The 24,899-nt window shown below is 40.0% G+C and overlaps 1 protein-coding gene and 2 pseudogenes across 4 annotated transcripts; all 3 read left to right on the top strand.

The window, feature by feature from the left end:
* The first annotated feature begins 1,231 nt into the window (after window positions 1-1,231).
* Window positions 1,232-3,378, top strand: LOC125219512 (binding partner of ACD11 1-like). Of its 3 annotated transcripts, none has more exons than XM_048121509.2 (6): window positions 1,232-1,363; window positions 1,507-1,550; window positions 1,984-2,115; window positions 2,373-2,448; window positions 2,607-2,720; window positions 2,803-3,378. In XM_048121509.2, the coding sequence occupies exons 3-6, from the start codon at window positions 2,000-2,002 to the stop codon at window positions 3,238-3,240; spliced, it is 744 nt and encodes a 247-aa protein (XP_047977466.1). In that variant the 5' UTR covers window positions 1,232-1,363; window positions 1,507-1,550; window positions 1,984-1,999; the 3' UTR covers window positions 3,241-3,378. The 3 variants fall into 3 exon arrangements, with proteins under 3 accessions (XP_047977466.1, XP_047977465.1, XP_088914752.1); XM_048121508.2 differs by having other exon boundaries at window positions 2,800-3,378; XM_089058626.1 differs by having other exon boundaries at window positions 1,305-1,363; window positions 1,452-1,550; window positions 2,800-3,378.
* Window positions 3,379-17,735: 14,357 nt separating this feature from the next.
* Window positions 17,736-18,445, top strand: LOC148934300 (binding partner of ACD11 1 pseudogene; annotated as a pseudogene). Its single transcript, XR_016134393.1, has 2 exons — window positions 17,736-17,787; window positions 17,867-18,445. The product of XR_016134393.1 is annotated as a binding partner of ACD11 1 pseudogene (transcript).
* A 3,392-nt stretch (window positions 18,446-21,837) lies between these two features.
* On the top strand, window positions 21,838-23,253 carry LOC125218543 (scopoletin glucosyltransferase-like; annotated as a pseudogene).
* Window positions 23,254-24,899: the final 1,646 nt, after the last annotated feature.

Genomic DNA, 24,899 nt, shown 5'->3' with positions numbered 1-24,899 from the left:
GAACCGCAACCGCCGTTGAGAATTTGTGGTTTTTTTTATTTCGTATTGTAATGTTTTAATTTTAATGAAATGAAGTTTATTTTCCAAATTTTGAAGTATTTAAATATTCAAATAATAGATAAAATGCTTAGGGCGTCGCTTAGGGCTCCGTCCCACTGCAAGTGGAATGGACAGAGGATAAAATGCTGACGTAGCGGTGCATAGGGCATCGCTTAGAGCGGGCTATAATCCGTCCCATTGTGGATGCTCTTAAGGACAAGAATTACCGGCATGACACGAGGATAGAGAGGCTCTTGAATCAAAACTTTGAAAATGAGTCCCCGTTGCCTATAAATCTATTGTATCTCATTCGATTGGCTTTTTAGGTTGCCTAGTTTGGAAGTGACTCCCCTGACAAGAAGTTGATTTGGTTATCGAACTCTACACGTCATTTTATTGTGGATTCCTAATCTATTAACGCTACTTCTACTATTTTTTCCCTCTTTCTCTCTTATTTTTCCTTATTGAATTGTACATTAAAACCATTATCATTTACAAGTTTATCTATTTATTAAGGACGAATAGAGTACCTTTTTTGTCATTTTATGTCACACTTTATTAATTTTATACTATTAAAATTCATATCGTTCCAAAAGAATCTATTTTTAAGAAATTATATAGGGTATGAAAACGAAAATTATAACTCCCTCCGTCCCATATAATTTGTCCCATTTTCTGTTTCTATCCGTCCCACATAATTTTTCTCATTTCACTTTTTACCATTTTTGGTAGTGGATCTCATATTCCACTAACTCATTCCTTCTTATATTTCATTATAAAACTAATACCCCCCCGTCCCATTGAAGATGACCCACTTTCCTTTTTGGTTTGTCCCAATCAAGATGACCCATTATTTAAAATGGAAACACCTTTATCTCTACTTTATTCCCTTTCTCCTACTTTACTCTCTCCTCTTACCACACAAAATATAACTGCATAAAATCCCGTGCCGCCCAAGGAAGGGGTCATCTTCCTTGGGACGGAGGGAGTATATAAAAGTTGGAACCTAACTTTTTCTACTCACTTTTCATTATATTTCTTAAAATCTGTGCCCGATCAAAGTGAGATAAATTATCCAGGACGTAAGGAGTACTATAGTGGAATAATAAAATGGGACATTGAAAATGGGACGGGATCAGAGTGAAAATTCGAAGATTTTCAAGGACGAAATCCAAATTAAGTGCAATCATGGCGGTCAATAGCTCTGTATAAATTATTACGAAATTAAAACTCTTAAAACTTTAACGGTGTTCTTCAACGCGAAGCTTCTTCTTCAATCAAACCCAATTTCTATCTCTGGTTTCCCATTTCTAACTAAAATTAGGTACGCCCCGAAAAATGTTTCGGTCTTGAGCTAAATCTTTCATCGAATTTTGCTAAATGATTGCTCTCTTCTTCATCTTTTTGCTCAGGAATCAGCCCTATTTCTTACCTATTACTTCAATTGTTTCTTCTTCTTCTTCTTAGGGTTCCAGCTGCTTGCTCGTGAGGCGCTCGTAATCAATTTTACGGTAATGCCTCAGCTGTTAACGTAATATTAGTTCAATTGTTGAAAATTTCTCGTTTTGGCTGATTATTGTGTATTCTCTTCAGAATTTAAGCGCAACGTTTACTGAATTTTTGCTAGTATTTTACTCAGTTTCTGTCGTCTTACTATTTATCTTTGATTGTAACATTGATTATGGCTGATTTTGCGCATGAATTTAGTTAGCCACAAATATTTTTTAGCTGTTGTTTATATTAAGGGAGAATATTTTCTTCAAATTTTCTAGCAAGTCTATACACACCTTTGATGCATAGTTATAAATCAAGCAGATCTCAACCGAAAGTCGAAGTTCTTTCATGTTGTTAAATCCCTCTTTAGTTCTTTTGTGCAATTAATTTCTGGTAGTATGTTTCTTCAAGTGTATTAGTTGAATGATCAACCTGTTTGTCTGTTTGAAGATTACTCGGTTCAGAAATGAAGACGAGAGGTTATGCAGTAGAAATCACAAACCTATCTCCTAATGCAACGGAGAAAGATGTTCGTGATTTTCTCACCTTCTGTGGCGCAATTCAACATGTTGAATTTGTCAGGTACTCTCCATGTAGTGGTACTGATTAGATTTGATCAGTTTTCAGATATCTCATCTTTTATAAAAAAGTCAGAATCTCGCATCTTAAAACATGACTTAGTACGTATATTCGAGAAAAAAAAAATTTAACTAAGAGGGTGAAAGCTATTATGAGGTAAATTACCAGAATTCTATGGAGTTGTTACTACTAGAGCTTGCTGTAATGATCATTTTGTGTTTTTTGTTGATACAGTTTCATATTTTCTTTTTCTTTCACAGAACCGGTGACTCTGAATGTGTCACCTATGTGACTTTCAAAAATCCGCATGCTGTGGAAACTGCTGTTCTTCTCAGTGTGAGTTGAGTTTATGAAAACTTTATTTTACACCTAGTTAATAAAAAAGTCGGATAAGGCATTGAGTGTTGAGATCTAAGGCCTGTTATCTCGTCTTAAAAACTGATGAAAATTTATTTCGTGTAATAATGAAGTTCAAAAGTTTCTATTTTTGTTAGGGAGACACAATCTTGGATCAACCTGTACGCATAGTACAATGGGGACATTGTGGCGTCGATTATAATGTTCACAATCACTCTTCATGGAAGATTGAAGACGATGTTAATCTTAGCGTAAACACATTCCCTTCACTTCACCATGTCTCTTCTTAGTTCGTCTTATATCTGTAACTATTGAGTATCCTCATTTCAGCAGCGTTCTGAGAGACACGAGGCTGCGCCATCTGCTGGAAAAGCCGTCTATTCTGCCCAAGACACTGCAAAAGCAATGGCCGCCAAAGGATTTGTACTCGGAAAAGACGCAGTGGTGAGAGCTAAAGCATATGCAGAATCCCATCAAGTACCGGCAGCTGCAATAGCGAAGGTTTCACGGCTTAGCAATGGAATCGGGTTGACTGATAAGATAACTTACGGGATTCAAACAGCCAAATCTGTGGATCAAAGGTATCACATTTCAGGTACAACGAGATCAGCTGTGTCTGTGACGCAGAAGACTGCAGCTTCAGCTGCAAACGCGGTGGTTAGCTCGAGTTACTTCTCTAAGGGAGCTCTCTGGTTGTCCGGTGCTCTGAACAGAGCCTCTCAGGTTGCTGGAGATCTTGGCAATCGCGGTGTTGGCAAAGATAGCCAGTGAAGATTCTGTATAAACAGTGAGAGAACTTGTTTTACAAGCACTATTTCTATTAGTACTTCCATTTCAATTTTATAGGAGTAGTATATTTTCACGAACTACATCAAAATGATTATATGAATATATATACATTTCCAACTACCAACATCAAATTAATAATATTACAGATAAATGGTGCATAACATTGGCACGAATTCTCAATTTCTCATATGAATATGTGTTTAATTTTAGTTTCCAATATAAAATTAAAGTTTCCTTTACAAATATGTTTTGTTGTTAATATTCTTTTTATAACAATTAGGTCAATTTTATCACTCTGTTCAAATTGGCTCAAAAACTTTTTGCCACTTATATTATTAAGGGCATCTTTTTTAATACTACAAATTAAAGGATTCTACTTTCAAAACACTTTGCTTTGAACCATTATAAATAAAGACAATTCAAATCATGTGAAATAGTAGTAAACTGTAGTATGTTCTACGCATGGATTTTTAATACTTTTAAAATTTGACATTATTTTCTTCTTTTATATTGCTATCTGTGGATATTATATAGTTTGATTAGAAAAGATTCTTATAATAGGGGATAAACGCCATAAAAGATTATGAAATCCTTACATATCAAAGCGAATGAAATCCTTATATATCAAAGGGTGGTGATTTTGCGTCATAATATCTTTATGCCGTATTATATTATGTTATTTTTCCATAATTACATTTTATATTGCGACTTATTGAGCCATAATATCCTTATGTTATTTTGCCATAGTTACGTAATATCCTTAATTCCTTATGTTATTTTTGCCATAGTTTTTGGCAAAAATAACATAAGGATATTATAGCATAGAGAAATTATGTTTTAAAATAACCATCCCTTTTTAATTCACTTTCATGCCAAATTAAATGTGAATTTCTAATGGAAAATGAAGGAAGGAGTCTCCCTCTCACCACATAAATAACCCAACCTCGCTAGAGTATCATCGTGTAACGCCCCACTTTTTCAAACCCTAATTTTCGGGTTATAAAATTTTTGCATTAAATGTCTTAAATGCTATCATATGTGGATTATTTGATGAGTAATTAATTGCATAGTGTCTTTGTGACCTAATTGCGTATGAGATTTGAGATTGAGTTGAATAGTCAACTTGTTGAAATGTTGACGTGGCTATTGAATAGTCAAAGATGGGAAAAATGTGACGTGGCCGTTGAAAGGTCAATACGTTGAGAAAATGGAGTGGAAGTGAAGAGATGATTGATCTGAATATGTGAATATTTGATGCGGAGAAATATAATTTGGGTGAATTATTTTCTAAGGGATGAGTGAGAAAAATAATAGGAGCATTTATTTAAATCATGTGGATTTTCGGCCACTATCTTTATTGGAGAAGATATAATATTATTCTTGGATTTAATTATTGCTTGGGATAATTATCCAAATTAAATCCAAAGTCCAAATACTCTATAATTCCTACATGGAATTTTCGAAATTTGTCACCTTTGATATTCATGAGATTTTCGAAAATCTCATCTAGAAAGGAGGGAGGAATTATTTATTATTTTATTGATCCCTTATTTATTCTATTCCATGAATAAATATAAATAAACCAAAATATCCTACCATATCTTGCCAAATCTAAGAAGATATTGCATATCCTAATTAAATTAGGATTTGAAATTCAAATCCCTTTTGAGAATCAAAATACACGCCACTTTTGGCTATTAATTGGGGAGGAATATTATTATTTTCTTGCTCCGTGATATATTATTCTACTCCGTGAAATATTTGAATTAAATTATAGGCTAAATAAATAAGCCTAAATTTTCGAATTTCTCCTAAGTCTCAACGGCTTCAACGCCAACTACTCCTCAAATCTCTCCATATCTCTCCCAAATCTTTTATTTAATTAATTATTGGGATATTATTATTTGTGACTCTATAAATAGGAGAGAAACCCTAACCCTAGAGATCACAAAACCGGCGCCTCCCACTCCCAAAAATTTCGAAATCTTCTCTCCCACATTCTCCAAGTTTTCTTCAAGTTTTCTTCAAGATTTCTTCATCAATTGAGAAGAATTCAAGTGAAATTCAAGAGATTATTGAAGAATCAAGACTAATTCCTTGTTTCTACCGTTCGTTCTTTTGGAAAAGGTACTTTAATTATTGATCTCCTCTTCTTCTACCGATTAATCGGTATTCTTGAGTCCACATGCATTTAGATGAGTGAAGGGGAAATAAAGTGATGAAATTTGGGATGCATGGTTGTGTGTGTGTTTTTGACCGTGTGTGTGTGTGTGTGTGTGCACGCCTCGGTCGGCGTGCACAAGTGTGATGATCGTGTGCGTATGTTGTGTGTGTGGAACACTCATGCGTGACACGATTTAATGGTGATTTTGGAGTTGTTATTTGAATAAAAATGATATGCTAATCATACCTTGATTATGATTGATGATTTTGAAAATAATCGATGGGAAAAAGGGAAATATGAGAGACATGCATGATTTGAAATCAATGATTGAATCTGATTTGTGATACGCCTAATTTAAAGGTGATACTTCGCGCTCTCAGCGTGATAAACGAGGAGAAGAGAATTCTATCGAGCTAAACCTACGAGGTGGGCTTTCTTTTAAAATAAGGACATTGTCCTAAACTGATATTGATGAGAATGAAAGATGTGTTATCATGCCTTGATTTGTTTTGTCGTGCCTATCCCTCGTGGCTATGCCACTATTGTTATAATCGAATTCGGATCCTTGTAGAGCCGCAAACTCTACTTGGGTTAGTGTACACCAATGTTAGACCGAGAGTCAGCGTACGGGTTGGCCGGTCTAGTGACCTGGATTGCGGCCGCATTCCTTGTCATGTAGAATGAGGATATGGTAAACGTCTATGAGAAAAATGGTTGCGCGACCGTGATATTTGAGAAAGAAGATATTTTGGTGCCTCGGGTCTTTCTAAAGTTAAAACCCCGACGGACACTTGAAAATGGCATGATAATAACTATATTTGTGATAAAACTGTTTTCGGCAATGAGCCCATTGAGTATGATTATCGTACTCAGCCCTGCATGTGTTTTCCTTATGTGCAGGTTGAGTGGAAACGAGCGGGCGGCGGTGTTGAGTAGAGAATAATAAGATGATCTGTTGGTACTTAAGGTGTCGTTGTGTCCTCATACATAGCCTCACTTCTTTCTTGGTCGCTTCCGCTATTTTTATGAAAACTTATGATCTTTTGTTTGGATGAATACTTTTATTTCGTGGGTATATTTTGGATATGGAACACTTGAGAATATTTTGGAACTGTTGCTATTTTTGAGCATTATTGGTGATAGCCTTTTGTTGGATTTCTTGCTAAGGCATTATTCTTTTCCTATTAAATTGTTCATTAAATGCTTTAGTAAAAATCCCTTTTCAAATGGAACCCTAGCCTATGATCTTTGATGCATTTAAGTCCGTTTAGTTAACGATCGCCGCATTTATTATACCCTAGATGGGCGGGTCGTTACAGTTGGTATCAGAGCGAGGTTCTTTTCGCTCTGGACCCAAGAGTCTTGTTGAATTAAAAATTTGAAAGTTGTATAAAATGATTAATGGATAATCGTCGAAGACTCAACACCGCAACTCGTCTCCGCTCAACCACGATGAATGAGGTAACAAGTATCTCTTGAATATTGATTTGAATTATGAATTATGGGAAGTTGAAGCGAATGGGAGATTGTTGATACATATTTGGAAAAAAATGTGATGATTATGCTTGCATGTGAAATTTGCAAAATGTGATTATGCGAAATAAATGTTGTTATGCAAGTGATTATATGTTGATACTGTTACGAGTTGAACAATAAAACTCTATGAAATTCTATGTGATTGTGATTTGCGTGATATGTGATGAACGACATCTATGAGAATGAACTTGAGCACGCTGTTATACATAGTTGTAAGTCGTGTCGTGAATGAAAATTTTGTGATAATATCGAACTTGGAGGCACCAGACGCCGAATACGAGGCGATCGACTTATGAGAACGAATTGCGAAGCGTTGAAACGCGAAAAAATATATATATACACACCTTTTGGCACGGAAAGAGAATTCCGTTATTTCTTGATATGATATTATCTTCACACCTCCGTCGTTCGACGCATACATATATATATATATATCTATCGTACTCTCAGCATCAGTTGAAATCTTATATACTATTGATAATTTCTTCGATCCTTGTTCTGATGCTGAGATTTCTTTTGTAGATGCTTAATCATTATTACGCACCGATGCGCGATCGTTACGCAAAGAACAAGGTTTTCCCTGTCGAAACCTACCAAGAGTTTGAGTGGGATGGAAAGTCCTTTCTCTTAACCTACGTCACCGAATTCTACGATCGTTGGATGGATGCATACGCGTATGGAGGAGTTACCCATCACGCGGGGATCTCGAGATTGATCCACACTCTGCCGAGTCCTTGGAGCGAATGGACTGCCCAAGCTGCATTGCCATATACGTGGTTCAGTCCGCCGGAGTACAAGCCTCGAGGCGATATAATCGGCTTGATTGGAGTGCTACTCCCAGCCATGGCAGCTGCGAGGGATGGACCGCCGCTTAGTCCCCCAGCGCACAAGTATCCGCCAGGCCAAGCTCGCCGATGGAGGTATTGTCGCGATAAGGAGCCGCATGTTGATCGTGTCCCTAATAGGCCAAGGCTTAAGGCTAACGCGGCTAACCCTTTGGTTATCCATGGAAACGTGGAGGATATGCGTGCGATAACACCGCCGCCCCCGGATGTTGGTGAATATGGCGAGAATGAGGGACCGGACGAGGAAGGACCCGCTTTGGAGATGGATGAGGATGATGACCCCGAGGAGGATATGAACGACATCGACTAGGAGTGATAGTCGTGGAATATTTGTTTTGGCTTCCCCCATGTTTTGGATTGATTGGCTTGGTTTTCTACCTTATGTTTTTGCTACTCTTTCGTTTTCTGCACTTGATACTAAGACCTCTTTGAGGCAACGTTTTTTTTTTATTGCCATGGGGAGATATTATTTTTGGATTCAATGGATTGTCTTTCGTACATGTTACAAATTATCTATCACTATGACATCACATCATGCCTCTTACCGTAATACCATATTTTTGAATACCTCATGACGCCCTGTACCCGCCACTTGAAATTGTACAACTGCTTCTTTAGTGCTATTGCCTTGATGATATGGAAACATTGATCTTTGATAACCTTGACGCAGCCGATTGTTGGTAACAATGTTGATTGATGCTATTCTTTGCAATCCGTCTATGTGACGAACTTTTGATATCTTGTGCTTGGCCATATACTCTAAAAACAAATTGACCCATGAACCTTGTTATTTCAACTATACCACGTGACTATTGCTAGAATCATGGGAATAATTCTTGTGTTGATAAATCAGAATGCCGCCAAGACGCCATAACCGTCAACCGACACCTCCACCTTCAAGTGAGGAGAGTGTGACGCAGTCGATTCCGACACCACCGCCTCCCCCACCCCCGGTTAATAGGGAAGTAGTGAAGCTGTTCTTGGAACAGAAACCGCCCGTGTTCGATGGACTTGGAGAACCGGCCAAAGCTGAATCTTGGATCCGTGCGATAGAACGTATCTTCGCAATCTTGGGATGCAATGATAGGGAACGGATGAGTTGCGTTACTCATCAGCTAACCGAGGCAGCCGACTTTTGGTGGGATACAAGAATAAAGACCTTGACACAAGGTCAAGTGGAAGCAATGACGTGGGACGATTTCAAGACCGAACTATACAACAAGTATGTGCCGAAAAGCTACCGGAAAGCGAAGGCATCCGAGTTCAACAATCTGACTCAAGGACGCATGACGGTGACAGAGTATGATCGAGCGCTCAACAGCATGACCCGATACGCCCCTGATCAAGTCGACACGGACGAGAAGCTGTCGGACAAGTTCCGCGAGGGACTAAGGTCCGAGATAAAGATGTCGTTGGCCAGTCGAGGGAGACTCACATACGCTAAAGCTTTAGCACTCGCGTTGGATATTGAGGCAGCAATGCCTAAGGAGAAAGCTAAGGAGATCGCTACTTCATCGTTACCCCCACCGCACTACTCTAGAGAGAAACGGAAGTGGGATGAGCATAGAAATTTGCACGATGGAAAGCGACACCAGTCGAGTCAACATCGATCCCAGCACGGAGGAGGGCAGCATACGTCTAGCCAGAGAGGAGACTACCGACCTAGGGCACCACAATGCAATGTGTGCTCTAAGTATCATTTCGGAGAATGCCGATACCAGAATGCGATCAAGTGCTACACTTGCGGAGGAAACGGTCACTTCTCTAGGGAGTGTCCAAATAACAAAAGAGGATCGGGATCAAGGCAGAACGATCAGGGATCCCGTCAGCCAGCTAGGGCACCGCAGAATGAATCTGGAGGGAATCGCGACTCATCATCGCGACAACCACAACCTCAACGCCCCAGACTTCCTCCCCAAGCTAGAGCGTTCGCGCTGGAACAAAAGAAGCCGAAGAAAGAGCAAGAGGATCGCGAGAAAGGGAATTTGACAGGTATGGGCGAAATTCTCAACACCCCTGTTGTTGTGTTGTTTGATACGGGCGCGTCGCACTCGTTTATATCTGAACTATGTGTGCATACTTTGAGCTTGCCTACAAGCGAATCTGAACGTAGAATGATGGTGTCCTCACCAGTAGGAGGAATGATAGAAATATCTAGAACGTGCTCGAACATAGAAATTGTTATGGGAGAATTTAGGATAGTTGCTCATGACTTGCGAGTCATAAAAATGGAGGATATCGATATAATCTTGGGAATGGACTGGTTGACAACGAACTTTGCGACGATTCGTTGTAAGGAGAGGCAAATATCTCTACAAGCTCCGGGAAGCGAACCCACCATATACCACGGAATCGCGATGAACCGGCGAACCGCCATCATATCCGCGCTGCAGGCGACTGCAATGATAAAAAAAGGGCGAATTGCCTATCTTGTCTACCTCCATGGAGAGGAGAAGAACGAGGAGAGGATGGAAGATGTTGCTGTTGTGAAAGAATTTCCCGACGTTTTTCCCGAAGTGTTACCAGGACCACCGCCAGATCGACAATTGGAGTTCACGATTGACCTTGAACCGGGAGCTGCACCCGTATCCAAGGCACCATATAGAATGGCGCCAAAGGAGTTGGAGGAGTTAAAGATACAACTCCAGGAGCTTATGGACTTAGGTTTCATTAGACCTAGTGTTTCGCCATGGGGCGCACCAGTACTATTCGTGAAAAAGAAGGACGGATCGATGAGGATGTGCATCGATTATAGGGAGCTAAACAAGTTGACTCTTAAGAACAAGTATCCACTGCCGAGGATAGATGACTTGTTTGATCAACTGCGAGGAGCAGGAGTCTTTTCAAAGATGGACTTGAGGTCCGGGTATCACCAACTACGAGTTCGAAGGGAGGATATACCCAAGACTGTGTTTCGCACAAGATATGGCCACTACGAGTTTGTGGTGATGCCGTTTGGACTAACGAATGCCCCAGCGGTGTTCATGGACTTAATGAATCGAATATTCCATCCGTACTTGGATAAATTCGTTTTAGTCTTTATAGATGACGTGCTAGTCTACTCAAAGAACGAGAAAGAGCATGAGAAGCACCTACGAATCACGTTGGAGACGTTGAGGACCGAGAAGTTGTACGCCAAATTCAGCAAGTGTGAATTTTGGCTAAAGGAAGTGAATTTTCTAGGACACATTGTGTCGGCAGAAGGAATCCGAGTGGATCCCGCCAAGGTTGAGGCGGTACAGCGATGGAAGTCGCCTTCAACACCAAACGAAATTCGAAGTTTCCTAGGATTGGCAGGATACTACCGAAGATTTATTGAAGGATTCTCCAAGATAGCGAGACCAATGACGCAACAACTCAAGAAAGGAGTCAAGGTGAATTGGACCCCAGAGTGTGAAGCAAGCTTTCAACTCTTGAAGGAGAAATTGACAACCGCGCCAGTGTTAGCTGTGCCCGAGTCTGGAACGAACTACGTAGTCTACACCGATGCTTCGAAGGTTGGACTAGGATGCGTGTTGATGCAAAATAATAAAGTGATCGCTTACGCGTCACGACAATTAAGACCACATGAGTTGAATTACCCAACGCACGATTTGGAGTTAGCAGCAGTGGTACATGCCCTAAAGATTTGGAGGCATCATCTCTACGGAGTGAGATGTGAAATCTTTACGGACCACAAGAGCTTAAAGTATTTCTTCGAGCAGAGAGACTTGAATATGCGATAGCGAAGATGGCTCGAACTAGTGAAAGATTATGATTGTGGTATCAACTACCACCCCGGCAAAGCAAATGTCGTGGCAGATGCTTTGAGCCGTAGAGATCAATCGCAAATGGCTACTTTCCTAACGGAAGAAGAAAGCTTGATACGAGAATTTAGCAAAATGCGATTAGAAGTGATAAGAGCACCCGAAACAGTGGAAGAGCGAATTGCCACTTTAGTGGTTAAATCAGATCTGAAAACGAGAATCGTTGCAGCGCAACGGATGGATAAGGAACTAGAGGAAATCCGAGTTGAAGTGAGAACCGGAGAATCCGGAAAATTTAGTGAGGAGTCCGACAACGCCCTCACCTTTGAAGGAAGGTTGTGTGTGCCAAACAACGAGGAGCTCAAGAGCGAGATCATGAGTGAAGCTCATGAAACTCCGTACACTGCTCATCCTGGAAGTACGAAGATGTACCAAGACTTGAAAAAGTCCTTTTGGTGGAATGGCATGAAGAAAGATATCGTGTCATTTGTGGAACGTTGCTTAGCCTGCCAACAGGTGAAGGCATTACATCAACGACCGCATGGAAATTTACAACCGCTGGAGATACCCGAGTGGAAATGGGAGCACATCGCCATGGATTTTGTGACGGCCTTGCCAAAGACCCTAAGTGGGAACACCGCAATTTGGGTGATTATAGACCGACTTACCAAGAGTGCGCATTTCATACCGATTCCGGTAACCCATGGATCGAGCAAGCTAGCTCGGATCTACATAAAGGAGATCGTGCGATTGCACGGAGTCCCAGTGACAATTACGTCCGATCGTGACCCGAAGTTCACATCGAAATTTTGGATTAGTCTACAGCGCGAGTTGGGAACGCAACTGAATTTCAGCACGGCATTTCACCCGCAATCTGATGGGCAATCCGAGAGGACGATCCAAACTCTCGAGGATATGTTGAGAGCCGTAGTGCTCGACCGAGGCGGAAGTTGGGAGACCGTACTATCGTTGATTGAATTTGCATACAATAACAGCTTCCAAGCAACAATCAACATGGCGCCTTATGAAGCCTTATACGGAAGAAAATGTAGATCGCCGCTCTACTGGGATGAAGTTGGCGAGCGACGGGTGCTAGGACCCGATGCAGTCGAGGAAATGATAGAAGTCGTTCGACAAATTCGTGCTAGAATAAAGGAAGCTCAGGACAGACAAAAGTCATACGCTGACGTCCGACGGACCGACTTACAATTCCAAGCCGGTGATAAAGTCTTTCTCAAAGTGTCCCCGTCGAAAGGGATAACACGTTTTGGTGTTAAAGGAAAATTAAAACCACGTTTTATCGGGCCTTACGAAATTCTAGAAGGAATAGGACCCGTGGCCTATCGATTGGCGCTACCGCCAAGTCTTGCAAACGTGCACAACGTCTTTCACGTATCGCAGTTGCGAAAATATGTGTTCGATCCGAAGCACGTGATTCACTACGAAGAAGTCGAGTTGAATTCCGACTTGAGCTATGAAGAGAGACCCCAAATGATCTTGGACTGGAAGGTTCAGAATTTGAGAAATAAATCCATTGCTAGCGTGAAAGTGCTATGGAGGAACCACGATTATGAAGAAGCCACGTGGGAGCTTGAGGACAAGATGAAGGAACTGTACCCGGAACTTTTTCCATGAGGTACCAAATTTCGGGACGAAATTTCTTTTAAGGTTGGTGGAATGTAACGCCCCACTTTTTCAAACCCTAATTTTCGGGTTATAAAATTTTTGCATTAAATGCCTTAAATGCTATCATATGTGGATGATTTGATGAGTAATTAATTGCATAGTGTCTTTGTGACCTAATTGCGTATGAGATTTGAGATTGAGTTGAATAGTCAACTTGTTGAAATGTTGACGTGGCTATTGAATAGTCAAAGATGGGAAAAATGTGACGTGGCCGTTGAAAGGTCAATACGTTGAGAAAATGGAGTGGAAGTGAGGAGATGATTGATCTGAATATGTGAATATTTGATGCGGAGAAATATAATTTGGGTGAATTATTTTCTAAGGGATGAGTGAGAAAAATTGTAACATCCCGGATTTTAGAACCCTAATTTTTGAGCCCTAGAATTTATTGTTGATGACGTGGCATCGAGAATGCAGTTATTTCACGAGGTGATATGGTCGAATTAAGTTTAGGGTTTGTGTGAAAGCTTGAAAAGTCAAACTATTTGACTTAATGATGTGGCATGTGATTTATTTATTTGTGTGACTTATGTGGTAATTTAATTGTTTATGGGTGAGTGAGAATATTAGAGAAAATTGCCATAAATACTTATCACCCTAATTCTTGTGATTTTCGAACCCTAGACCCCTTGGAGAGAGAATTTCTATTCTTCCCGAATTTATTTAATCCTTGGGATATTTATCCAAATTAAATTCCAAGAGCCAATTATTTCCTTGTTTAGAGATGTAAAAATCGAGCCCCCTTGTTACCTTAGTGATTTTCGAAAATCACTTAATTATGGGAAGGAAAGAATTATTTTATTTTAGTTAATCCTTCCATACCTAGAATTTAATTATTCTACCAAATCTTTCCATACTTCAAGAGATCTTGCCTTACTTTGTTTTAGTCAATATTCAAGAAATCCATGCCTTATTTAAAAGGCTAGAAATTGGCCCCTACCTTGTTTCATGGAGGATTTTCCTTATTTTTATTTTGCTCCATGATATTTTATTCTATATGGAAAAATACCAAAAACAAAACCATGAATAATCCCCTAGCCATATTTTCGAAAATTAGGAATATTACCATACTCTATTTTTGTTAATTCTTCTTCCCTACTCCACAATATTATTTTATTCTATTTATTTATAAGGCAAAAGATCTTACCAAATATTCTATTCTTATTACCTTAAGATCTCATTGGACTCTATAAATAAGAACCAAAACCCCAAACCCTAGCCCCCATAATTTTCGGCCCCCTCATCCCCATATGCTCTCTCAATTTTCTTCCACTTTACTCCACAAATCCTTCATCTTTTGAGAAGAAATCGAAGTTTAATCCGAGGATATTGAAGAACCAAGTCCCTACTTTGTTTCTACCGATTGATTTTCTCTAAAAAGGTATTTTTGCTTAAGAGTTATGTTGTTCTTCTTCTACCCTTCTTTTCTTTTCTTCCAACCGATTTAATCGGTGTTCTTGAACCTTCATGCATATTAATCGAGTGAAAAAGGGATAAGAAGGGATATGGGAACACATGTGTGTGTGTGTGTGTGTGTGTGCCGAGAGTGTGCGAGGTGTGTGTGCCGTGTGTGTGTGTTATGCGTGTGAGTGTATGTTGAAGTGTGTGTTGTGTAGTGTGTGCTTGATGGCTAAATACTTTTGTATGATATATGATGATAGATCTAGGGTTGAGATGCTAAGAAATATATGTATGCTAAGCGTGACTTGAAATTAGTAATTTATGATGAGTGTGACTTGAAATTTATAAGTTATGAAGATTTAGGTGAATCGATGGGAAAGAGGGAAGTAACGAGACATGCATAAGTTAAGAGTTATAATTGAACCTAATTTGTGAATATGTGCCTATGTGAATTTAAAGGTGAAACCTCGGTTGCGAAGCCAGATAACGGAAAAGCGAAACTACTTGAAATCTAAGCAGTCGAGGTGGGCTTTACTCTCAAAAACTCTCTTTTATTTTTGTCAAAGATAATTATCGGAGCTATAAGGGTGGTTTAACTGTTATGCCATGCCTATGTTTGTTTTATTGTGAGATTGTGTGCCTGATGCCTAGTTTGTGAGTTCGCTCCATTGGGCTATAGGGCTATGGATATGATATACGAATTCGGGTCTGAGTATGGGCCGCAAACCCTACCAGGATGTGTACACGAGGGGATCGGGAGCCGTCCTAGCTAGTCGGCCGGTCTCGTGGGCGAAAAGCGTGGCCACGCTTTCGTCGCACCATGGAAAGATTGTGATATGTGATTGTGGAATTTGATGAGAAAATGGGGAGTTATTTTGACTGGCCAGTCTATGAAAATATTTTGTGATACTCGTGATATTTCTCTTAACTGCTTAAAACTCGAGTTCACTTGATAAGGGTGGCATAACTTTTGAATAAAATGTTTTGGCAACGAGCTCACTGAGTATTTCAAAATACTCAGCCCTGCATGTGTTTTTCCTATGTGCAGGTTGAATGATGACGAACGGTGGCGGGTGTTGAGCAGCTAAATTAATTAATGGACATGTTGAACTCTAAGTGTAGTTGTGTCTCCATACATAGCTATGCTTTTTCTCTTGGTCGTTTTCCGCTAAGTTTTAATACTCTGATATTGATTTGGTTGATTGGCACTCTTCTTCGTTTTTGAGGCCTTACACTTTTCTCGTGACGTTATCTTGAAACCTATGCCATTCTCTTAAGTTTTGATCGTCATTTATAAAACTCCCTTTTGTTTACCTATTTAAGTTTCTAGGTTAAGTTGTTGCATTAAATACTCTGATATTCCTTCATTTCTTTGGTCAGTACTCTTTAAATGAAACCCTAGCCTATGTTTACTTCTTTTGAGTCGGTTTTTGGGTAGCAGCCGCCGCGTTTATTGCACCCTAGGAGGGCGGGCTGTTACAGTTGGTATCAGAGCCTCAGTTCTTTCCGCTCTGTACCCAAGAGTCTTTCTTCTTTTCGAACTTTAGGTTGTCTTTGAAATCTTTTTGTAAATGAACTAAATGCGAAGGGCTCAACACCGCAACTCGTCTCGTTCAACCGCAAAGAAAGAGGTACTCGATATTTTGTGACTTGTGCGTGAAACTTGATGCTTTTGGAAATATTGTGAATGAGAAGCGATGCTTCTTGAACGACGATTGGTGAAATATGAGAACTTGTGAAAAGCATGCCTTATGTGCTAGAAATATTATGAATGCGAAGCGATGCTTCTTGAATGATGAATTATTGAAAGTGTTGTGTGAGAACTTGTAAGAATTTTGAAATACGAATGTGATTACGTGAAAGCATGTTGAAACGTTGCGATGCTTAGACTTGGACTTTTGGAAACTAGCATGACTTAGCTATACGATCACAACGCTTGTACCTACACTAGGAACGTAGAAGGACTAGTATAAGGCCGTTAGTGTATGTGAAGATCCGACGAAACGCGAACAGAAAACGCACGAGTAGTTGTTTTAGGGACGAGAACTTTGACGCGACGCTACGCTTTGAACCATCACCCTTTGGACTTTTATACACTTTCGCAGCACCGTTTGAGATCACACACTTTCCTTTCTTTTCCACCTTTTGAGACGGTGCTGACTTGTTCCTTTTCCCCTTTTGTAGATGGTCCAACCCTATCACGCCCTCATGTGACATCGTTATGCTAAGAATAGGAACTTCCCGGTAGAACGCTTTAGAGAGATGGAATGGGACGGAGAGCAGTTCCTTCTGAACTTCGTCACCGACTTCTATGGTCATTGGCTTGACGCCTACGCGTACGGGACTACCCATCACGAGGGAATCATGCGACTTATCCATATACTACCTTCCCCTTGGAGCGAGTGGACCGCTCAAGCCTCGGTATCCTACATTTGGTTTAGCCCTCCCAAATACACGCCTCGAGGAGATTTCGTCGGCCTAATGGGAGTTCTACTTCCGGCCATGTCTACCGCCGTTGATGGACCTCCACTTCATCCGCCAACGCAAAGGTACTCGCCAGGAGCAGCACGTCGAATGAAGTATCGCGATGACAAGGAGCCACACGTTTCTCGCGTTCCCCGTAAAAGAACCCTTAGGATGCGCGTATCAGCCCCTCGAGCAATTATAAGAGAGACCGAAGAGATGCTTGCTTCGATTCCGTCACCCCTAAGCAACGAGAGGAAGGACGAGGAGTTAGGATCGTTCGAGAGAGGAGAGAGTTCGAACGCGGAGAGTGTCGGAGAGTCGGGAGAACCCGAAGAGGACGAGGGCAGAGATGTCTAGTGCCTGAATAGGAGTTTTGCTTTCCCTTTTCCCCACGTTTTGTTTTGAGTTCAGAAACTTCTATTTTGTTGTTATTTTCCTTCCGCGATTGAATCGCTCTTTTCATTCATTGTACCAAGACCTTTTGGGATCGTTTTTGAAAATTAATGGGGAATTCGCACCTTTCATTCTATTACATGGCAATGAAGCCGTCTTCACTCTTCTCTATCCTTATCGCAAGAATATACTTGCTTGTCCCATTATCTTCCAACTGTTTTCCACCTTATGGTGCGATTATAATGTTCACAATCACTCTTCATGGAAGATTGAAGACGATGTTAATCTTAGCGTAAACACATTCCCTTCACTTCACCATGTCTCTTCTTAGTTCGTCTTATATCTGTAACTATTGAGTATCCTCATTTCAGCAGCGTTCTGAGAGACACGAGGCTGCGCCATCTGCTGGAAAAGCCGTCTATTCTGCCCAAGACACTGCAAAAGCAATGGCCGCCAAAGGATTTGTACTCGGAAAAGACGCAGTGGTGAGAGCTAAAGCATATGCAGAATCCCATCAAGTACCGGCAGCTGCAATAGCGAAGGTTTCACGGCTTAGCAATGGAATCGGGTTGACTGATAAGATAACTTACGGGATTCAAACAGCCAAATCTGTGGATCAAAGGTATCACATTTCAGGTACAACGAGATCAGCTGTGTCTGTGACGCAGAAGACTGCAGCTTCAGCTGCAAACGCGGTGGTTAGCTCGAGTTACTTCTCTAAGGGAGCTCTCTGGTTGTCCGGTGCTCTGAACAGAGCCTCTCAGGTTGCTGGAGATCTTGGCAATCGCGGTGTTGGCAAAGATAGCCAGTGAAGATTCTGTATAAACAGTGAGAGAACTTGTTTTACAAGCACTATTTCTATTAGTACTTCCATTTCAATTTTATAGGAGTAGTATATTTTCACGAACTACATCAAAATGATTATATGAATATATATACATTTCCAACTACCAACATCAAATTAATAATATTACAGATAAATGGTGCATAACATTGGCACGAATTCTCAATTTCTCATATGAATATGTGTTTAATTTTAGTTTCCAATATAAAATTAAAGTTTCCTTTACAAATATGTTTTGTTGTTAATATTCTTTTTATAACAATTAGGTCAATTTTATCACTCTGTTCAAATTGGCTCAAAAACTTTTTGCCACTTATATTATTAAGGGCATCTTTTTTAATACTACAAATTAAAGGATTCTACTTTCAAAACACTTTGCTTTGAACCATTATAAATAAAGACAATTCAAATCATGTGAAATAGTAGTAAACTGTAGTATGTTCTACGCATGGATTTTTAATACTTTTAAAATTTGACATTATTTTCTTCTTTTATATTGCTATCTGTGGATATTATATAGTTTGATTAGAAAAGATTCTTATAATAGGGGATAAACGCCATAAAAGATTATGAAATCCTTACATATCAAAGCGAATGAAATCCTTATATATCAAAGGGTGGTGATTTTGCGTCATAATATCTTTATGCCGTATTATATTATGTTATTTTTCCATAATTACATTTTATATTGCGACTTATTGAGCCATAATATCCTTATGTTATTTTGCCATAGTTACGTAATATCCTTAATTCCTTATGTTATTTTTGCCATAGTTTTTGGCAAAAATAACATAAGGATATTATAGCATAGAGAAATTATGTTTTAAAATAACCATCCCTTTTTAATTCACTTTCATGCCAAATTAAATGTGAATTTCTAATGGAAAATGAAGGAAGGAGTCTCCCTCTCACCACATAAATAACCCAACCTCGCTAGAGTATCATCGTGTAACGCCCCACTTTTTCAAACCCTAATTTTCGGGTTATAAAATTTTTGCATTAAATGTCTTAAATGCTATCATATGTGGATTATTTGATGAGTAATTAATTGCATAGTGTCTTTGTGACCTAATTGCGTATGAGATTTGAGATTGAGTTGAATAGTCAACTTGTTGAAATGTTGACGTGGCTATTGAATAGTCAAAGATGGGAAAAATGTGACGTGGCCGTTGAAAGGTCAATACGTTGAGAAAATGGAGTGGAAGTGAAGAGATGATTGATCTGAATATGTGAATATTTGATGCGGAGAAATATAATTTGGGTGAATTATTTTCTAAGGGATGAGTGAGAAAAATAATAGGAGCATTTATTTAAATCATGTGGATTTTCGGCCACTATCTTTATTGGAGAAGATATAATATTATTCTTGGATTTAATTATTGCTTGGGATAATTATCCAAATTAAATCCAAAGTCCAAATACTCTATAATTCCTACATGGAATTTTCGAAATTTGTCACCTTTGATATTCATGAGATTTTCGAAAATCTCATCTAGAAAGGAGGGAGGAATTATTTATTATTTTATTGATCCCTTATTTATTCTATTCCATGAATAAATATAAATAAACCAAAATATCCTACCATATCTTGCCAAATCTAAGAAGATATTGCATATCCTAATTAAATTAGGATTTGAAATTCAAATCCCTTTTGAGAATCAAAATACACGCCACTTTTGGCTATTAATTGGGGAGGAATATTATTATTTTCTTGCTCCGTGATATATTATTCTACTCCGTGAAATATTTGAATTAAATTATAGGCTAAATAAATAAGCCTAAATTTTCGAATTTCTCCTAAGTCTCAACGGCTTCAACGCCAACTACTCCTCAAATCTCTCCATATCTCTCCCAAATCTTTTATTTAATTAATTATTGGGATATTATTATTTGTGACTCTATAAATAGGAGAGAAACCCTAACCCTAGAGATCACAAAACCGGCGCCTCCCACTCCCAAAAATTTCGAAATCTTCTCTCCCACATTCTCCAAGTTTTCTTCAAGTTTTCTTCAAGATTTCTTCATCAATTGAGAAGAATTCAAGTGAAATTCAAGAGATTATTGAAGAATCAAGACTAATTCCTTGTTTCTACCGTTCGTTCTTTTGGAAAAGGTACTTTAATTATTGATCTCCTCTTCTTCTACCGATTAATCGGTATTCTTGAGTCCACATGCATTTAGATGAGTGAAGGGGAAATAAAGTGATGAAATTTGGGATGCATGGTTGTGTGTGTGTTTTTGACCGTGTGTGTGTGTGTGTGTGTGCACGCCTCGGTCGGCGTGCACAAGTGTGATGATCGTGTGCGTATGTTGTGTGTGTGGAACACTCATGCGTGACACGATTTAATGGTGATTTTGGAGTTGTTATTTGAATAAAAATGATATGCTAATCATACCTTGATTATGATTGATGATTTTGAAAATAATCGATGGGAAAAAGGGAAATATGAGAGACATGCATGATTTGAAATCAATGATTGAATCTGATTTGTGATACGCCTAATTTAAAGGTGATACTTCGCGCTCTCAGCGTGATAAACGAGGAGAAGAGAATTCTATCGAGCTAAACCTACGAGGTGGGCTTTCTTTTAAAATAAGGGCATTGTCCTAAACTGATATTGATGAGAATGAAAGATGTGTTATCATGCCTTGATTTGTTTTGTCGTGCCTATCCCTCGTGGCTATGCCACTATTGTTATAATCGAATTCGGATCCTTGTAGAGCCGCAAACTCTACTTAGGTTAGTGTACACCAATGTTAGACCGAGAGTCAGCGTACGGGTTGGCCGGTCTAGTGACCTGGATTGCGGCCGCATTCCTTGTCATGTAGAATGAGGATATGGTAAACGTCTATGAGAAAAATGGTTGCGCGACCGTGATATTTGAGAAAGAAGATATTTTGGTGCCTCGGGTCTTTCTAAAGTTAAAACCCCGACGGACACTTGAAAATGGCATGATAATAACTATATTTGTGATAAAACTGTTTTCGGCAATGAGCCAATTGAGTATGATTATCGTACTCAGCCCTGCATGTGTTTTCCTTATGTGCAGGTTGAGTGGAAACGAGCGGGCGGCGGTGTTGAGTAGAGAATAATAAGATGATCTGTTGGTACTTAAGGTGTCGTTGTGTCCTCATACATAGCCTCACTTCTTTCTTGGTCGCTTCCGCTATTTTTATGAAAACTTATGATCTTTTGTTGGGATGAATACTTTTATTTCGTGGGTATATTTTGGATATGGAACACTTGAGAATATTTTGGAACTGTTGCTATTTTTGAGCATTATTGGTGATAGCCTTTTGTTGGATTTCTTGCTAAGGCATTATTCTTTTCCTATTAAATTGTTCATTAAATGCTTTAGTAAAAAATCCCTTTTCAAATGGAACCCTAGCCTATGATCTTTGATGCATTTAAGTCCGTTTAGTTAACGATCGCTGCATTTATTATACCCTAGATTGGTGGGTCGTTACACATCGCCTCAAATTCATTGTAAGTGCAAAATGAAAGAGCTACACATCGTCCTCATCCCATTCATGGCCCACGGCCACACCATCCCCATGCTCGAAATGGCGAAGCTCTTCCACTCCAGAGGCCTCAAGACCACCATAATCGCCACCCCATACTTCTCCGCCCCCATCCACCACCCCATCGGCCTCTCCCTCACCCCATTCCCTCCACCCGCCTCCTCTTTGCCTCCACACATCGCCTCCTTCGACCAAATCACTCCCGACATCGGCATCCCCGCCTTCCTCCGCGCCACCGAGCTGCTTCAGGCCCCCATCAAGGAGATCCTCCGCCACCTCCGCCCCGACTGCCTCATCTCCGACATGTTCCTCCCCTGGACGGCCGACTCCGCCGCCATATTCCAAATCCCGCGCCTCGTCTTCTACGGCACCAGCTTCTTCTCTCGCTGCGTGTGGGAACAGATCGATTTCCACAGACCGTACAACAGCGTCGTCAATGCGACCGAGGCGTTTCTCGTGCCCGGCCTTCCTCACCGAATCGAGTTCCTAAAATCGCAGATTTCTCCATTCCGTTTGCGAGAAAATGGGAAGAATTGCTTCTCCGAAATGTTTGACAAAATGAATGAGTCTTGGGAGAAGACGTACGGAGAGGTTGTGAATAGCTTCCTGGACCTTGAATATGCTTATTCCGATCACTACAAGAATGTTATCGGGAGGAAGGCATGGGCAATAGGCCCACTTCTTCTATGCAACACCAGCAGCAAGAATCAGAAGAGAGGAACTGAATCAGCTATTGACGAGCACGAGTGCATGGCTTGGCTCGACTCGAAGAAGCCCAGCTCCATCGTCTACGTTTGCGCAGGCAGCATCGCCAGCTTCAGCCGAGCGTAGCTGACCGAGACCGCGGCGGGGCTGGAGGCGTCCGGGCGAGATTTTATTTGGGTTATGAGGAAAAATGGAAAAGATGAGGAGGATTTGGTGCCTCTAGGGTTTGAGGAGAGAGTGGGGAGCAAAGGGCTGATCATAAGGGGGTGGGCCCCTCAGCTCATGATTCTCAATCATGCGGCAGTGGGGGCCTTTGTGACGCACTGTGGGTGGAACTCGACTCTGGAAGGGATTTGCGCCGGCATGCCAATGGTGACGTGGCCGGTCAATGCGGAGCAGTTTTACAATGAGAAGCTGGTGACGGAGGTTTTGGGGACTGGGGTTTCTGTTGGGAATAAGAGGTGGATGCTTAGGGAGAGCGAGGGAGTGGAGCGGGATGCAGTGGCAAGGGCGGTGGAAGAGGTTATGGCGGGCGGAGGAGCGGCTGAGATGAGAAGAAGAGCTCAGAGTTATAAGGTAATGGCGACCAAGGCTGTTGACGAAGGTGGATCTTCTTACAATAGCTTGAATGCTCTCGTCGAGGAATTGTGCAACTATGTTGCTCCCACCAAACAAGACACAAATTAATTTGGACTCCTTTTGTGTTTTAACTTTTGTTCTATTGAGAAAAAAATATTACATTTTATATATTAAAGACTATAGTCTCACTGAACATTCACTTTTTAAAAATCAACTCCTAAATATATAGAATCGTCATCAGATCGGTCCTTTTTTTAGAGTGTCCACAGTGGCGTGGAACAGCCCCGCCACAGCCACAAAAACACTTCTAGACCAATAACAACCACGCCACAACCACAATTCACATTATTTTATTAATTGTTGGTATATTTTAATTGGACTAGAATAAAAATTATCGGACGAAAAATAACTAAAAAAAAATCATTTATTAAAAAAAATTATGAAACCAAATCTTCGTTGTATTATAAATATTGGAAAATTATACAACGAAAATTATCTAAAAATACTTAAAACAACACCGACAACGCTCATATCATGATGTGCCCGCTCCTCTACGTGCCCCAGAGCTCTTCCACCATATTGGCTTGGAGATGGAGATGTTCATTTTTCCTGCGCATATCGGTGAAAGCTTGGAGCAAGTATTCATTACTACGCGATACACCCATTTGCAGGGACACGGTGACAACACAGAGAATTGAACTAGCACTATCGTCCGATGCCCAACGTTCTGCAGCCGGTCCTTCATCATCTATTAACATGTTATGCAATATGATACATGCATACATGATATCAGCGACATCGTCTTGGTGCCAAACTCATGTTGTGGCACCGTATAATGCCCCATCGCGCTTGGAGCACACCAAAAGGTCGCTCAACATCCTTCCTCGCACCCTCTTGACGTTATGCGAAGTAGGCTTTCTTCGGACCAACTGGATTAGGCCTGAAAATTTAATCCGCGGGTTTAGGGTATTCTCGACCCAGTCCCAATACCCGACGGGTTTTGGGTACCCGAAACCCGAAATTATGGGTTCGGGTACGGGTTTGGGTAGTTAATGTTAGGATTTTTCGGGTTTAGGGTACCCGAAACCCGTATTAGGGTACCCGACTAATACCCGGTTAATTATGTATTTGTGATAAATATTTTTATTTAGTATCGGGCCTATGGCCCGTAGGGTAAATCTGGGGTACTTTTATTTAATCACATGTAGATTTAATACTTCTTTACATTCGTGTTCGGTTCATGTTGCATTGTTTATGTTCTTACTTGTTATCTTTTGAAAATATATAGTTAATTAGTTATTCTTTCTCCATTTTATTTACATGTTCATTTAACGTCTTAAAAAATTATTTTAATTTCTTTTATGTTTCAAATTATACTAAAAAAAAATTATTTTAAAAAATTAAGTAGTGTCTATTTGTCTAATGTCTACGTTTGTTTTATATAATATAGAATTATAGTCAATATATAGTATAAGTATTGCGTTACTTTTAATAATTTCTATTCTCATCACAATTTAATTTATATAAAAGAATAATTAAATATAATAATTCCGGGTTTATGGGTACCCGATTAGTTGGGTTCGGGTACCCGCATCGGGTATTAGGGTACCCGAATTCACATACGGGTCGGGTATTGGGTATGATATTTTTTAGATTTCGGGTTCGGGTACCCGAATTTTTGGGTTTGGGTACTCGCAGGTACCCGAATTTACACCCCTAAACTGGATGTCAGATCGTCTTTACAAATACGGGCC

The sequence above is a fragment of the Salvia hispanica genome, chromosome 1 (assembly GCF_029641045.1).
Source record: "Salvia hispanica isolate PSC_SH4W2 chromosome 1, Shi_PSC_v1, whole genome shotgun sequence".
Taxonomy (NCBI): Eukaryota; Viridiplantae; Streptophyta; class Magnoliopsida; order Lamiales; family Lamiaceae; genus Salvia; species Salvia hispanica.
Note: the sequence above shows the minus strand (reverse complement) of the source record. Positions and strands in the feature narration are given on the sequence as shown.